Source organism: Schistocerca piceifrons, chromosome 2 (assembly GCF_021461385.2).
Source record: "Schistocerca piceifrons isolate TAMUIC-IGC-003096 chromosome 2, iqSchPice1.1, whole genome shotgun sequence".
Lineage (NCBI taxonomy): Eukaryota > Metazoa > Arthropoda > Insecta > Orthoptera > Acrididae > Schistocerca > Schistocerca piceifrons.
In genome coordinates, this window is record NC_060139.1 from 661,110,096 (window position 1) to 661,127,435 (window position 17,340).

General features: G+C 41.6%; 1 protein-coding gene across 1 annotated transcript in view; it reads left to right on the plus strand.

The window, feature by feature from the left end:
• LOC124775716 (glutamate receptor ionotropic, kainate 2-like) overlaps positions 1-17,340 on the plus strand; it is a 282,789-nt gene that overhangs the window by 98,625 nt on the left and 166,824 nt on the right. Inside the window, exons 3-4 of the mRNA XM_047250541.1 lie at positions 10,992-11,209; positions 16,360-16,517. Coding sequence (XP_047106497.1) covers positions 10,992-11,209; positions 16,360-16,517 — 376 coding nt within the window. The remainder of the gene's footprint in view (positions 1-10,991; positions 11,210-16,359; positions 16,518-17,340) is intronic.

Sequence of the window (17,340 nt, forward strand, 5' to 3'; positions counted from 1 at the left end):
AAATTTGGTAGAAAATCCGAAGAAATTCTGGTCGTATGTAAAGTACACAAGTGGCAAGACGCAGTCAATACCTTCGCTGCGCAGTGCCGATGGTACTGTTACCGACGACTGTGCCGCTAAAGCGGAGTTATTGAACGCAGTTTTCCGAGATTCCTTCACCAGGAAAGACGAATGGAATATTCCAGAATTTGAAACACGAACAGCTGCTAGCATGAGTTTCTCAGAAGTAGATACCTTAGGGGTTGCGAAGCAACTAAAATCGCTTGATACGGGCAAGTCTTCAGGTCCAGATTGTAAACCGATTAGATTCCTTTCAGATTACGCTGATACAATAGCTCCCTACTTAGCAATCATATAAAACCGCTCGCTCACCGATAGTTCTGTACCTACCGATTCGAAAATTGCGCAGGTCGCACCAGTGTTTAAGAAGGGTAGTAGGAGTAATCCATCGAACTACAGGCCTATATCATTGACGTCGGTTTGCGGTAGGGTTTTGGAGCATATACTGTATTCAAACATTATGAATCACCTCGAAGGGAACGATCTATTGATACGTAATCAGCATGGTTTCAGAAAACATCGTTCTTGTGCAACGCAGCTAGCTCTTTATTCACACGAAGTAATGGCCGCTATCGACAGGGGTTCTCAGGTTGATTCCGTATTTCTGGATTTCCGTGAAGCTTTTGACACCGTTCCTCACAAGCGACTTCTAATCAAGCTGCGGGCCTAAGGGGTATCGTCTCAGTTGTGCGACTGGATTCGTGATTTCCTGTCAGGAAGGTCGCAGTTCGTAGTAATAGACGGAAAATCATCGAGTAAAACTGAAATGATATCAGGCGTTCCCCAGGGAAGCGTCCTGGGACCTCTGCTGTTCCTGATCTATATAAATGACCTGGATGACAATCTGAGCAGTTCTCTCAGGTTGTTCGCAGATGATGCTGTAATTTACCGTCTAGTAAGGTCATCCGAAGACCAGTATCAGTTGCAAAGCGATTTTGAAAAGATTGCTGTATGGTGTGGCAGGTGGCAGTTGACGCTAAATAACGAAAAGTGTGAGGTGATCCACATGAGTTCCAAAAGAAATCCGTTGGAATTCGATTACTCGATAAATAGTACAATTCTCAAGGCTGTCAATTCAACTAAGTACCTGGGAGTCAAAATCACGAACAACTTTAGTTGGAAAGGCCACATAGATAATATTGTGGGGAAGGCGATCCAAAGGTTGCGTTTCATTGGCGGTACACTTAGAAGATGCAAGAAGTCCAATAAAGAGACAGCTTACACTACACTCGTTCGTCTTCTGTTAGAATATTGCTGCGCGGTGTGGGATCCTTACCAGGTGGGATTGACGGAGGACATCGAAAGGGTGCAAAAAAAGGGCAGCTCGTTTTGTATTATCACGTAATAGGGAGAGAGTGTGGCAAATATGATACGCGAGTTGGGATGGAAGTCATTAAAGCAAAGACGTTTTTCGTCGCGGCGAGATCTATTTACGAAATTTCAGTCACCAACTTTCTCTTCCGAATGCGAAAATATATTGTTGAGCCCAACCTACATAGGTAGGAATGATCATCAAAATAAAGTAAGAGAAATCAGAGCTCGAACAGAAAGGTTAAGGTGTTCGTTTTTCCCGCGCGCTGTTCGGGAGTGGAATGGTAGAGAGATAGTATGATTGTGGTTCGATGAACCCTCTGCCAAGCACTTAAATGTGAATTGCAGAGTTGTCATATAGATGTAGATGTAATAAGCCGTGAAACAAATCTCAGAATCACCTTCTTTAAACTGTTAAGAGAACTCGTGTCTAAGATATAAAAGGAGCAGTAAGTGTTGTAATCAATTAGTGCCAAAAAAGTTAGTCATAGCCAAACTCCTTTGTTATACTTCCTGAAACTTAACCACTTTGCAAACTCTACATTCTCTGTGGTTGGCTCTGAGCACTATTGGACTTAACTGCTGTGGTCATCAGTCCCCTAGAACCTAGAACTACTTAAACCTAACTAACCTAAGGACATCACACACATCCATGCCCGAGGCAGGATTCGAACCTGCGACCGTAGCGGTTGCGCGGTTCCAGACTGTAGCGCCTAGAACCGCTCGGCCACTACGGCCGGCTACATTCTCTGTGAATTCCGTCGTTATATTCTGACATCTCTGAAGCGTAATTGTCTCTATCGCGCCATAATGCCACTTCAAACTAAAACATAATTCTGCTAACTGTGTAAATGCTCTGACGCATGTTTTCAAATTTGATACCATATTTCTTGCTTTGTTTTAAGTATGAGTGGGGAATCGTTGTGGTAATCATCTCAATGTGTGCGGTAAACCACCCAAAAGAAGACTTCTTCGTTGACCCATTATGGACCGTGGGACAAGGGCTGGCATGTATTTCTTGATGCAATAATTTACCAACAGCCGTAAGTATTTTAGAAATTTATTTTATGAACTTCTTATGTGCTACCAGTTTCGGCATTACACTGATGCCATCTTCAGGCCCCACACGTCATAGTCGTAAAAACGCTATACATGGAAGGAGCCATATAACTTGATCTGTGAATCAAATTTTTATGCAACAGCCTGAAGATGGCATCAATGTAATACCGAAACTGGTAGCACATAAGAAGTTCATAAAATTAATTTTACAATACATACGGCTGATGGTAAATTATTGCATGAAGAAAAACAAACGAAGACTGGCCCCGAATACCAGCCCACCGTCGCGGGGTGGAACTGGGCTGCTGAAGGTCACTCGTTCAGTTCCTCTTGCCTCTTACCATTTTACCTGTCACGCTATTACAGTGCCATGACCTGTACTGGTTGCATGCCTACACAATTCGCTATTTGATTATGACTAATTGCTTTATTCCTTGAAGTAATTTTCAGTTCCTTGCAGCTCTTAATTTAATAGAAAATAATTCTTAAAGCAGTCGCGATTCTTAGCTTCCTTTACCAAGAATGAAAGATTAATTTACTATGTCTACATCATCTACATCTAAGTGACTACTCCTCAGTTCACACGTGAGTGCCTGGCAGAGGGTTTGTCAAATCACTTCCAGACTACATCTCTACCATACTATTCTCGAACAGTACGTGGGAAATATGAACACTTAAATCTTTCCGTATGAGCTCTGATTTCTCTTACTTTATTGTGATGATCATTTCTTCGTGTTAAGACTGGCATTAAGTATTTCGCGTTCAGAAGAGAAAATTTCTGATTGAAATTTTGTGAAAAGATCTCCCTGCATGAAAAAAGTCTTTGTTTTCATGACTGACACCCCAGTTCGCTTACCACATCCGTGAGACTCTCCCCCCTATTTCGCGATAGTACAAAATGAGCTTCCCTTCTTTGGACTTTTTCCGTGTCCTCTGTCAATCCTATGTGGTAAGGATCCATGTTGTTGTTGAAGTCTTCAGTCCAAAGACTGGTTTGATGCCATTCTCGATGCTACTGTATCCCTTGCGAGCCTCTTTATCTCCGAATAACTACTGCAACCTACATCCTTCTGAATCTGGTTACTATATTCATCTCTTGGTCTCCTTCTATGGTTTTTAACCCCAACGCTTTCTTCCAATACTGAATTGGTGATCTCTTGAGGTCTCAAAAAGTTTACTATCAACCGATCCCTTCTTTTGATCAAATTGTGCCGCAAATTTCTTGTCTCCCCAATTCCATTCAGTTCCTCCTCATTAGCTAAGCGATCTATCCATCTAATCTTCAACATTCTTCTCTAGCACCACATTTTGAAAGCTTCTATTATATTTTTGTCTAAACTATTTATCATCCATGTTTCACTTCCATACATGCCTGCACTTCCTATACAAATACCTATCTATATTTTATGTTAACAAATTTCTCTTCTTCAAAAATGATTTTTTTGCCATTGCTAGTCTAGATTTTACGTCTTCCCTATTTCGGCCATCATCAGTTATTTTGCTACCCAAATAACAAAAACAAAAGAAAACAAAAAAGAAAAAACATTCATCTACTACTTTAAGTGTCTTGCTTCCTGATTTAATTCGACTAAATTCGATTATATCTGTTTCGCTTTTATTGATGTTCAGCTAATATCCTCCTTTCAAGAAACTGTCCATTCCGTTCAACTGTTCTTCCAAGTCCTTTGGTATTTCTGACAGAACTACAGTGTCATCGGCAGACGTCGGAGTTTTTATTTCTTCTCCCTGAGCTGTAATTGTCATCCCAAATTTTTCTTTGGTTTTCTTTACTGTTTGTTCAATGTACAGACTGAATAATATCAGGGATAGGCTACAAGCCTTTTTTCGACTTAGCCTATTCAGAGCTCTGTCAAATTCTTCTCGCAGTATTGTATCTCCCATTTGATCTTCATCTACTTCCACTTCCTTTTCAATTAAATTGGCTTCAACTACATGTCCCTTGTGTAACGCCTCTACATACTCGTTTGCATTTTCTGTAAATCTAATTTTTTTAATGAATAAAATGTTCATCGGGTTTCCAAAAATGGCCAAGGAGTGCTTCGCCGAAAGTTCGTGTAGTTTTAACCAATTGACGCAGTTAGAAACCCGAGAACATTTTATCCAATGTTATCGCCGCGAGACTCTACATTCATAATATTTTTAATGTTTGTATTCCCTTTCGCTTGCTTCATTTGTTGTATTTTTATATTTTCTCCTTTCATCGAGTAAATGCAATATTGAGTTATCCAAGGATTTCTACTTGACCTTGTCCTTTTACTTATTTGCTGCCTTCAATTTTTCATCTCTTAAAGCTGCCAATTCCTTTACCCTGTTTAGCCAACCGTTGTCTAGAGCCCCATTTGAAACTCTCAACAACCTCTGGTTCCAGGTGCAATCTCTTCAATTTCCTATCTTTTTGCAGTTTCTACAGTTTTAATCTACATTTTATAAACAATAAATTGCGTCAGAATTCGTATCTCCGCCTTGAAACTTCTTAAAATTTAAAATCTGGTTCCTAATTCGCTATATTACCATTATATAACCAATATGAAACCGTCCGGTGTATCCAGGTCTGTTCCATGTACATAACCTTCTTTTATGATTCTTAAACCAAGTGCTAGCGATGATTAAATTATGCTCTGTGCAAAATTCTACCAGGTAGCTTCCTCTTTCATTCCATTCCCAGAATCCATATTCACGTGCTATTTTTCCTTAGCTTCCTTTTCTTATTGCCGAATTACAGTCTCCCATCACAATTAAATTTTCGTCTCATTCAACTATCTGAATAATTTCTTTCATTTCATCATACATTTCTTCAATCTCTTCATCACCTGAGGAGCTAGTTGGCATATAAACTTGTCCTACTGTAGTAGGCATGGGCTTCGTGCCTATCTTCGCTACGATAATGCGTTCACTATGCTGTTCATAGTTAGTTACCCGCATTCCTATTTTTTATATTCGTTATGAAATCCACTTCTGCATTACCATCATTTGATTTTCCATTTATAACCCTGAATTCACCCGACCAGAAGTCCTGTTGCTCTTGCCACCAAACTTCACTAATTCTCACTACATCTGACTTCAACCTATCCATTTCGCTTCCTAAGTTTTCTAATCTACCTGCCCAATAAAGGGGAGTTGGAACGCCCTATCCCGACAATGTTAAATTTAGTGACTTGGCTTCCCTGTATTTCAGGAACTACTGTAGCCATTGACATGAAACTTTTACAGGACATTAAACTGTATGTTCTGAGTCTACTGAACTACAGTAATTGCATTTCAGCCACTGCTTTCGAAAATACAATTTTTAATCACACAATTAAAATTTTGTATACTTTTTTGTACGTTTTCCTAAGTAATTTTAACTATACGTAACATTATGTTCTTCTTTTAGTTCAGTAGACTCAGGATCTGTATATTATTACTTCCTGAAAATCTGAATACTCGGAGTGGTTTTTGGGATTTAGGGAAAATGCAATAGAAAATGTAAATTTTCAGGAACGGCTTCTGTATCTCACTTAATATATGCTTAATTTTTTTTATTTTTAGTCACTCAGACGCACCATGCACCATACTGTATATCATCCTCTTGATTTTTTCCAAGTTTTTTCTTCTTTTCTTTTTTCTGGACTCGTTAGTGCCGAACTGTGCTTCATACTCTGCATTATCAATGCGAACCTTGTCCATCCGTTCAAGTTCTCTGAGGCAGTTTGCTCCAGGATTAATTCCCATACGCTGTAGCACTTTCACCCGACCGATGGTGCCATCATTAAAATAAATAACAGCACCTCTGACCCCCCACTTTAGTGTCTTCATTCCTACAAAAAAATTTTTTGGTAAGCGAGTCCATACAAGATTACTGTACGACTAATTGGGATTTTGAGTCTGATCATGCAGACACTCCTTCAGTAATTCAGGATTTGCAATGTCTCTGTAAATAGTTTTTGTGATATCCATGACTGGTGATGGGATGGGATGTTTATGAATGTATGAACTCTTTGAGTACTGGGCATTGCGGTACTTGCACCTTGAGTCAGGTCCAGGAGGGCAAAGATGGTGACTGGTTTTCTCACCAGTTGACAGTCTGTGGAAGAAGGTAGCCCATACTGCCTGCTTCATTTCCAACAAATGCTCAGTATTATTTCTAATGACCATCCCATAATACTGCTGTAATTTATTAATCATTTTGTCTGTCAGCCTGCCTGTTATGTCTTAGTAACCCTACTGGGAAAATCATTGATGTATATCAGGAATACTATCGGTCCTAATATGCTAGCTTGTGGAACCCCTATATTAATGTATTTTGGTTCTGGTAAGTGTTTTACTAAATGTTTGGACCTATTTGAAGTATGTGTTATCTCTACTCTTTGTACTCCATCTGTTAGGTATGGTCGAAACCAGTCATTAGCTACTCCTCTTATTCCTAATGCTTCTAATTTATTTAATAGAATCTTTGGTCGACTGTATCAAACACATTAGAAAGATCCAAAAATATGCCTGTGACACACTCCTCCTTATCAAGAGCATCAAGTACAACTTTTGTTAATTCTTCTATGGCTGACTCCGTATTTTTGCCACTTCGGAAACCAAACTGTGATTCGCTTAAAAGATTGTATTTAATCAGGTAATTCATTAATCTGTCTTTCATAATTGCTTATATTATTTTTGAGAATGCTGACAGCAGGGAAATGAGCCGGTAATTTTCTATGTCTTCTGCATTACCTTTCTTAAGCAAAGGTACAACTCTTGCCTGTTTGAACTGGTCTGGAAATGTCCCTGATGTGAAAGATTCATTTATTGTATTTGTTAAGGGGCCTTGTATAATCCCTGTGCATTTTTTTCAGTACACACATTGGTACTTCATCTAAGCCTACTGACTTTTGATTTGTTAGTTTTTGAATTGTTTTACTGACTTCATTCTCTGTGGTTGGAAGTGACATCATTGTATTTAGTGCAACATTATTTGCAAAAAAATGGTTCAAATGGCTCTGAGCACTATGGGACTTTACATCTATGGTCATCAGTCCCCTAGAACTTAGAACTACTTAAACCTAACTAACCTAAGGACACCACACAACACCCAGTCATCACGAGGCAGAGAAAATCCCTGACCCCGCCGGGAATCGAACCCGGGAAGCCGTGCGTGGGAAGCGAGAACGCTACCGCACGACCACGAGCTGCGGACATTATTATTTACAGGTGTTATATTTGTTCTGGGGAATTTTTACTGTAACTTCTCTGCAATACTTGAAAATACTGCAAGTTTACCATTTTGATTGGTATCTCAAACATGAAAATTGCGTTGTGGCATTTGACATAAACTTTGGGCTAGTTAGTGTGCTCTTCTCCCCTTAAAAAGTTGCTTGTTCAGTGTTGTTTTCGTTTATACTTCATTTAGGACTACGATGAAATTTCAGCTGCCTACTTAGCATGATATCAGCGTTTTGTACAGTTATAGACCAATTTAGATGTAGAATTAGAAATGTGGCAATCAGTTACTAATAGTAATCAAAGCGAACTCGGTCCCTGGTTAGAAGCCCGCCACCGCTTAAATTTTGATTAATAATCAACAATGGCCGCAGAAGACTTCCGGCGTAGGAAGTCACCCTCCCTCATTCTGCCAACAGCCTTGTCGAAGAGGGCGGAGGAGCGGACAGAGGTTCAGAGCACTCTCTTGTCTTTGGGGTGGGAAACTGCCCCTAAAGGCGAAAGGATCAGCAATGATGAACGGCAAGAGGTTGCGAGGCGTATATCCGCAGGACATGTGGCCTATAACTGAAGAAGTGTCATGACGATCTCTTCATTAGCAAAAGATTCCGAAATAGTCCCCTATTCGGATCTCCGGTAGGGGACTGCCAAAGGGGAGGTGACCATGAGAAAAAGATTGAATAACCAATGGGTGGAAAACGTTCTACAAGTCGGGGCGTAGAAAGTCAGAAGCTTGAACGTGATAGTGAAGCTAGAAAATCTGAAATGGGAAATTCAAAGGCTCAGACTAGATATAGTACGAGTCAGTGATATGAAATGGAAGGAAGACAAGGATTTATGGACAGATGAGTAAAGGGTAACATCAGCAGCAGCAGAAAATGGTATAACGGCAATAGGATTTTAATGAATAGGAAAAAAGGGCAGAGAGTGTGTTACCGTGAACAGTTCAGTGATAGCGCTGCTTTCACCACAACAGACAGCAATCCAACATGAACAACTATAGTTCAGATATATATGCCGACGTCGCAAGCCGAAGATTAAGAGATAGAGAAAGTATATGAGGATATTGAAAGGGTAATACAATACGTAAAGGGAGATGAAAATCTAATAGTCACGGGTGACTGGAATGCAGTTGCAGAGGAAGGAGCTGAACAAAAGGCTACAGAAGGATATGGGCTTGGGACAAGGAATGACAGAGGAGAAAGACTAACTGAGTTCTGTAATAAATTTCAGCTATTAATAGTCTGTTCAAGAATCACGAGGAGCAGGTACACTTGTAAAAGGCCGGGTGATACGGGGAGATTTCAGTTAGATTACATCATGGTCAGGCAGAAATTCCGAAATCAGATAGTGGGTTGTAAGGCGTACCCAGGAGCAGATATAAATTCCGATCAAAATGCGGTAGTGATGAAGAGTAGGCTGAAGTTTAAGAAATTAGTCAGGAAGAATCAATACGCAAAGAAGTGGATACGGAAGTACTAAGGAATGATGAGATAAGCTTGAAGTTCTCTGAGGCTGTAGATACTGCACTAAGGATTTGCTCAGTAGGCAGAACAATTAAAGGGAAACGGACATCTATAAAATAGGCGATCACGGAAGTTGGAAATAAAATATAGGTGCATAGAAAGTAACTATGGGTAACAGAAGAAATACTTCAGTTGATCGATGAAAGAAGGAAGTACAAAAATGTTGATGTAAAATCAGGAATACAGAATACAAGTCGCTGAGGAATGAAATATATAGGAAGTGCAGGGAAGCTAAGCCGAAATGGCCGCATGGAAAATGTGAGGAAATCTAAAAAGAAATGATTGTCGGAAGGACTGACTCAGCTTAAAGGAAAGTCAAATTAACTGAAATGAGAAGCAAGGGTGGGAACATGAAGAGTGCAACGGGAATTTCACTGTTGAATGCAGAGGAGAGAGCGGATAGGTGGAAAGAGAACACTGAAGGCCTCTACGAGGGGAATAACTTGTGTGATGTGATAGAATAAGAAACAGGAGTCGATTTAGAAGAGATAGGAGATACAATATTAGAATCAGAATTTAAAAGAGCTTTGAAGGACTTCAGATCAAATAAGGCAGAAAGGATAGGTAACATTCGAACAGAATTCCTAAAATAGTCTCCTTTTTGGGTACACCAAGAGAGCCACAGTTCCCCTATGCTGTAGCCATCCACTTACTACCATCATATCAAGGAAATGAAAAAATAACCAATGGGAGCACTTTCTTGATCTGACTCTAAAGGAGCCCCTCCTCCCATAAATTCGTTGTAGAGAATAATAATTGATAAATCAACTTCGAGCCTTTCTTTGGCCTTCTTGTCCAGTCGGTTCACCTTACTTAGTGGTATCACTAGAGGAGGCTATAGAGAAACAGTCATCAGTCAGTCTCTCCATCATCCTCACGAGCTACAACACACCTATTCTTTCAGTGATGTACTGCAGGATCTAAAAAAAGAACAGTTTGCTTGCGAGTGCCTAAATTGACAAATTTGTAACGTTTAAAAATAGGCTAACAAATTCGGGGAATAATGTCTACAATAATGGTTTTTTATCCAAATATACCTCAAAATTACCTCAGTCGCCTAGCATTTATTTACAATTGATAACTTGCGTTTTTCAAGATAAGTACTAATAATAAATATCAACAGCTGAAATACAGGCGTTCATGCTAGTCAGGACTCCAAAAATTCAACTATTCAAGTAGTAGAGAATTTCTTCAACTGTAAGTACAGTGCAACTTCGTCTCTTTTAGTCTGAAGCAATACGATATGCTGCGCATGGTGACCGAGAAAAAATGCTTTTCACTACCCAGATACAGAAATGTACTGTAAGCGTTACAAATTACGGAATTACTAGGAGTGGTATGAAAATTATCAGATGGAACAGGTGTCAGATTGGACAGGAAGACAATTATGTGGCGGTAGAGTGGATGGTAGACTGACAAAGAAATTTCTTTTATGGATTTCTGTAGATAAGAAAAGACCGAGAGGACGCGTCAGTGGAATGCGTGTGCACAACGTTAGAAAATGTGTGGTTGCAACATGGATGCGTTTATCTGAAGGCTGTAATCTATGGAAATGTCTCTAGGAGGTCAGTACCCACGACGCCTGACGATCTTGAGGATGACGATTACATGTAAGAGACTATTTGTTATTTATGAACATTTTTCGAACCACTCGTCTCAGAAAACATAGAAACGCGATGTCTTAAAAGGCCCCAGAAATAACTGAAAAGCTTAATTTACTCACCGGGTAGAACATAGAACTAAAATACACCCATAAACGTCTCGTTTAGGGCAGAGGATACGAGTATTATTTTTCTTAGAAATGTTCGAAGTGAACTTCATTGTTAGAGGATAAAGAAGGTGAAGTATTGTCGGCAGTGTGCAGGCTGATGGAGCAGGGCGTGGCGGGCATCATCGGCCCCTCGCAGAGCGCCTCCACAGACATCGTGCGCTCCATCTGCGACCGGCTGCACGTCCCCCAGTTGGTGCTCAACTGGGACCCCAGTCCGCCAACCGCAGCCTCCTACCAGCTCAACCTGCACCCTGAGTCTCATCTGCTGTCGCAGGTGAGCCATCAGTATTCATGTGAGCAGATATTCGTTCGAGTCACTCAGTAAGAAAAGTTACGTACAGTTATCGGTATCAAACAATCTATGTAAAAAATATACCTTCTTAGCCAATGTCGGGTTTGACAGGCACGAAGACAAGCAGCAGAAATTCTCGCCATGTGCACGCGGACATAATCTTGCTGAAATGTAAACCCAGGATCGCTTGATATAAAGGGCAACTAAACGGGGCGTACAATTTCGTCGATGTACTACTGCGCTCTAAGGGTGTAGGGGATGACAACGAAAGTGGTCCTGCTATGAAAAGAAGTGACACCCCAGACCATTATTGGTGGTTGTTGGGCCGTATGACGGGTGAAAGTCAGGTCGATATTCCACCCCTGTCAGCAGCGACTCGAGTGGAACTGTCTGTAGTGACGAGTCAGTCACTCTTCGAGCTGAGCCTCCATGCCCAGTGAAGACGTTTCTGGAGTTGCACCAGACTGCAGTGATAACACTGGGATACCAGCCGGACTGTAGCCCGCCATGCGGCCCAACAACCATGGGTGATGGTCTGTGGTCCACTTCTGTTCATAGCAGGACCCTTTTGGTCGTCATCCCCTACACCCTTGCGGCGCAGCGTTACGTCGATGATATTCTATTCCCTTTTATTGCGTTTTTGTGAAGCCGTCCTGCTCTTACATTTGAATAACATAATGGCCGCCCGCATACGGCGAGAGTTTCTCTTACTTGCCTTAGTGTTTGCCAAACCCTACGTAGGTCAGCAAAGTTTCGGGATGTCTCATCAGTTGAGAACGTTCGGAACATTATTGGCTGGGCCCTCCAACCATCTCAAGATTTTGACGATCTAACGCGCCAGTTCGACAGAATGTGGCACGATACGCCCCAGGATTGCATCCAGCAACTCTCTGAACCAATTACAAGCTAAATAACTGCCTGCACCAGGGTCAAAGATGGACCAGCGCATTACTGACTTGCTCAATTTGTCAAGCTCTTTATTTTTAAAAAATCATCCGTTTTTTCGGTGATGGTAATAATTCGTTTCTCTGTACATGTACATCTACCTATTTCTGTTCCATTCGGACAATTCCTTTGTGGTGTGTCGTTTCCATTTTTGCATGTAACACTAAGTTTGCTCCAGCAGCCGCTAGCCAACATCTTATTTATTCGTTTATTCATGCAATTATTTCCTGATATCAGACTACGCAGCGTGTATTCGCCACATTGACTGCCAATGGATGGATAAAAATTTCCCTTTCATTTTGTTTTCATTACCGCACTGTTTAGACTACGAAGCCATCTTCAGTAGCTTATACAGTGTAACCCATCAAAATTAACAAATCTGTTCAAAAAATGTTCAAATGTGTGTGAAATCTTATGGGACTTAACTGCTAAGGTCATCAGTCCCTAAGCTTACACACTACTTAACCTAAATTATCCTAAGGACAAACACATACACACATGCCCGAGGGACGTCTCGAACCTCCGCCGCGATCAGCAGCTCAGTCCACGACTGCAGCTGCTTAGACCGCTCGGCTAATCCCGCGCGTCGACAAATCTGTGTTCGAGTTCAATTATTCATCAAACAAGTCAGTGGTAAAAGTGTGAAAGGTTGGTCGACTTCGTACTTAAAGATATAATACCAAGTACATCTAGAATAAAGATAACGTAGACATTATTCCTTTATTCCTAAGTGGTATACTAGAAAATGGCTGTTCTAGGTAGCAAAGGCGTCACATTTTTATATTTGCAGTCCGAGCAACAGCGATCAAAGATAGTTCAGACTCAGGAACAACACTATTGGAGAGGGAAAACACTATACGGACTGATGAGTAGTGGTAAACATTGGGAAATGCCCATGGCTGGGTTCTAACACACCGATAACCGCTTTAGCGTAACAGACGTACGTTCGGGCAGGAGCTGGAGGTATTCTTGCGAGCAAGAAGATTACATGCGATTAAGCGTGGCCCCAGATTTACTTGTCATAGTCCTAGAAGTTCGATCATGTGCATCCGTTTGTTCCATTATGGTCCCTCGCAGCCGACTCCTATGTTCAGCCTGGGCTTATGTAGTTCCCGTGTTACCTGATCTCTACCCTAAGAGGACCCCCGTAATGCCTTCGAACGAGAATCACGCATCCCAGTGCCGACTTACCTTCATGAGTTCTGCGGGTAAGCTGAACGATCACGGATGAGGACGGATCTCCATCCATTACTGTGTTGTCGTGTCCATGTTACTACGGGTCGCCGTTATCAAAAAGGTGAAAGATGTTCCGGGACGCACTAGGAATGGTGTGAGTTCCTCATGAGTATGCAAAGATAGTGGTAAAGTAAAATTAATAGCAATAGCAGCCCTCGGTCGCAAAAAAGGATTCTTTTGCCCAAGGTTTCATCACTGCTATGAGTGTCTTCATCAGTAATAAAACTCTCAACTGGTCATATCATTAAACTAAAAATCAAATGATAAAGTTTTAGTCACCAGTTTTGTGAAACAGAATACGTAAAACGCAAGCCACTATGGGCTGCTCAAATGCGTCGAGCTACGGTAGCACCAGACTGTCTTTTATGTGGCTTTACTTTGTAAACGGTCGATGACCACGAAGCCATATTCAAAACCTGATAGTGAGGAAGAGTAGAAAATATGATATCATGTAGCACACATCGGTTAACGGTTCTGTAGTTCATGTTACTATTATATCCATTATGAATCTTTTAAAGACTTTTCCGTGTGACGGCAGCAAATAAGCTGTATTCCATTTCGATCCGTTGTCCCCCTGCATCATAAAACATCAGCAATATGTTGTCCTGCATTTTTAATATATCGCCTTCTGTGCAAATCGTCTTGTTGCCCATTGTTATTCTGAGGGCGGTTTTCGTTGGGACTGCGAAGACTTGCCTCCCCCCCCCCCCCCCCCAATACACAAGGGGCTATCTACAAGTATCTCCAGGCTGCCAGAAGCAAACTACAGGACATTCACAAAAATTACACTTATCAGTAGATAGAGCATCTCTCGAAGTTTCGATTCATAAAGTATGGACAAAGAGCGCGCAATTAGGGCGCAGGCGTGTCGGAACACGTAGACAAATCATCTCCTCCACATTTTCATACTGAATTAGTTCGTGCAACCCACTGAACAGATTTCCAAAACTGGTAAAGGAACTGCACGCACGTGCTCTTCCATCCGTGATGACATTTGCCACGTCCCAAGTTACAAACATGGGAAGATGTTCTACCCACTGATAATCTCATTTTTCGATATGTCTTGTAGATTTCACGCAGTTGTCTTTCGAAACCCCAGTTACTTACGAATAAGCCTTTATCTCTGATAGCAGCTCATGGGCGAAGCTTTGTGTTAATTACAGATTACAGAGGATTAACTCCTCTATTGGGATATGTAAATTGCCTTTTAGGCTTCAAAATCTATTCTATTCTAAATCTATTTTATAAACGGACATATAATATTTTCGTAACATTAGCTCTTGCATGCAGTTTGGTAACCTAAGATCATAACTTTATACATCCACATGTTAATTTCCTCATTAGAACTTTGTATCTTGTGACTAACTGTCGAATATTATCAATACCTGTGCTCTGATTAATAATGTTCACGTCGTTGGTGCTCTGCGCACTCGTCATGTCCAGAGTAACTCGCTTAAGCTGTTTTGCTCCCTTCTTGCAGTTTTTAGTGTATTGCACACTATATCACATTACACTACTGGCCATTAAAATTTTTACACCACGAAGATGACGTGCTAGAGACGCGAAATTTAATCGACAGGAAGAAGATGCTGCGATATGCAAATGATTAACTTTTCAGAGCATTCACACAAGGTTGGTGCTGGTGGCGACACCTACAACCTGCTGACATGAGGAAAGTTTCCAAACGATTTCTCATACACAAACAGCAGTTGACCGGCGTTGCCTCGTGAAACGTTGTTGTGATGCCTTGTGTAAGGAGGAGAAATGCGTACCATCACGTTTCAGACTTTGATAAAGGTCGGATTGTAGCCTAACGCGATTGCGGTTTATTGTATCGCGACGCTGCTGCTCGCGTTGGTCGTCAATGACTGTTAGCAGAATATGGAATCGGTGGGTTCAGGAGGGTAATACGGAACGCCATGCTGGATCCCAACGGCCTCTTATCACTAGTAGTCGATATGAAAGGCATCTTATCCGCATGGCTGTAACAGATCTTGCAGCCACGTCTCGATCCCTGAGTCAGCAGATGGGGACGTTTTAAAGACAACAACCATCTACACGAACAGTTCGACGACGTTTGCAGCAGCATGGACTATCAGTTTGGAGACCATGGCTGCGGTTACCCTTGACGTTGCATCACAGACAGGAGCGCCTGCGATGGTGTACTCAACGACGAATGGCAAAACGTCATTTTTTCGGATGAATCCAGGTTCTGTTTACAGCATCACGATGGTCGCATCCGTGCTTGGCGACACCGCGGTGAACGCACATTGGAAGCGTGTATTCATCGTCGCCATACTGGCGTATCACCCGGCGCGACGGTATGGGGTGCCATTGGTTACACGTCTCGGTCACCTCTAGTTCGCATTGACGGCACTTTGAACAGTGGACGTTATGTTTCAGATGTGTTACGACCCGTGGCTCTACCCTTCATTCGATGCCTGCGAAACCCTACATTTCAGTAGGATAATGCTCGACCGCATGTTGCAGGTCGTGTACGGGCCTTTCTGGATAGAGAAAATGTTCGACTGCTGCCCTGGCCAGCACATTCTTCAGATGTCTCACCAACTGGAAACGTCTGGTCAATGGCGGCTGAGCAACTGGCTCGTCAGAATACGCCAGTCACTACTCTTGATGAACTGTGGTATGGTGTTGAAGTTGCATGAGCAGCTGTACCTGTACACGCCATCCGAGCTCTGATTGACTCAATGCCCAGGCGTATCAAGGCCGTTATTACGGCCAGAGGTGGTTGTTCTGGGTACTGATTTCTCAGGATCTATGCACCCAAATTACGTGAATATGTAATCACATGTCAGTTCTAGTATAATATATTTGTCCCCTTTATCATCTGCATTTCTTCTTGGTGTAGCAATTTTAATGGCTAGTAGTGTGGAATAGCTCGTTGCGAAGTGCGTGGACTGAAGCTGGTATGAGCTGTGTGGCGTGTGCAGGCGCTGGTGGACGTACTGCGTGAGCTGAAGTGGCGCTCCTACACGGTGCTGTACCAGGATGAGGAGTCGCTGGTGCGCCTGCGCAGTGTGCTGCAGGAGAGGGAGCCCCGGGACCCACCCATCGCCGTCCGGCAGCTGAACCCAGATGGCGACCACAGGTACACCCGCATCGGTTATCTCATACTCATGACAGTCATATTGTCGGTCGAAAGTTATCTTAATAAATAAGAGAGGTTAAGAAGATTTGCTTTACTTCTGGCTTGTTTCTTTCTGAATGTAATGTTTTTAAGAATGTAAGCTGTTGCATACCAAAAAATTCCACTCACAGAAAATGAATGTGGGCATAAGTTAACCTCACATTTACTGTTAAGGACTAAGTCTGTCTGCGACAATGAGAAGCTAATCCGACTGCAAGAGTGTAAATGAAGTTGCCTGTCTGAATGAGAACTGTCTGTGGGAAAAAAAGACTTTGATCTTTGGCAAGAATAAGTAACTCAACACTGTTAATTGACCCTATGAAAATGAAAACTTGTATGTTATGTATTTGGCTCATCTGTGTTGTTGCTATGGAAAACGATGTGCAACTGCTGTCCTGGAAAAAGAAGAAAAGGCGTGTCTCTGTTTCTGAGCTGCTACTAATACATAGGATCGTGGCAGCGCAATCCGAGCTCCTAAATACATGTAATGCGAACTAGGTTCCCATAAAATTAATTATCTCTCATAAATAAGAATTGTCATCAGGTAATGGGATCTGCATGATGATTTAGAATAATCTGAGTTACTTTCGAGACAAAAAATTCTTCTCAAGAAACTCTATCGAAAGATAAAAAAAACCTCAGAAATTTCTTGGTACTATTTCATTTACAGAATTTCACCATTGAAAGCTTGGCAAGCAATAAGGAAATTTTTCATTACAAATTACAAATACGTAAGATCAACACTGAAGAAATACAAAACTGTACCTCAACATGAAGATTTATT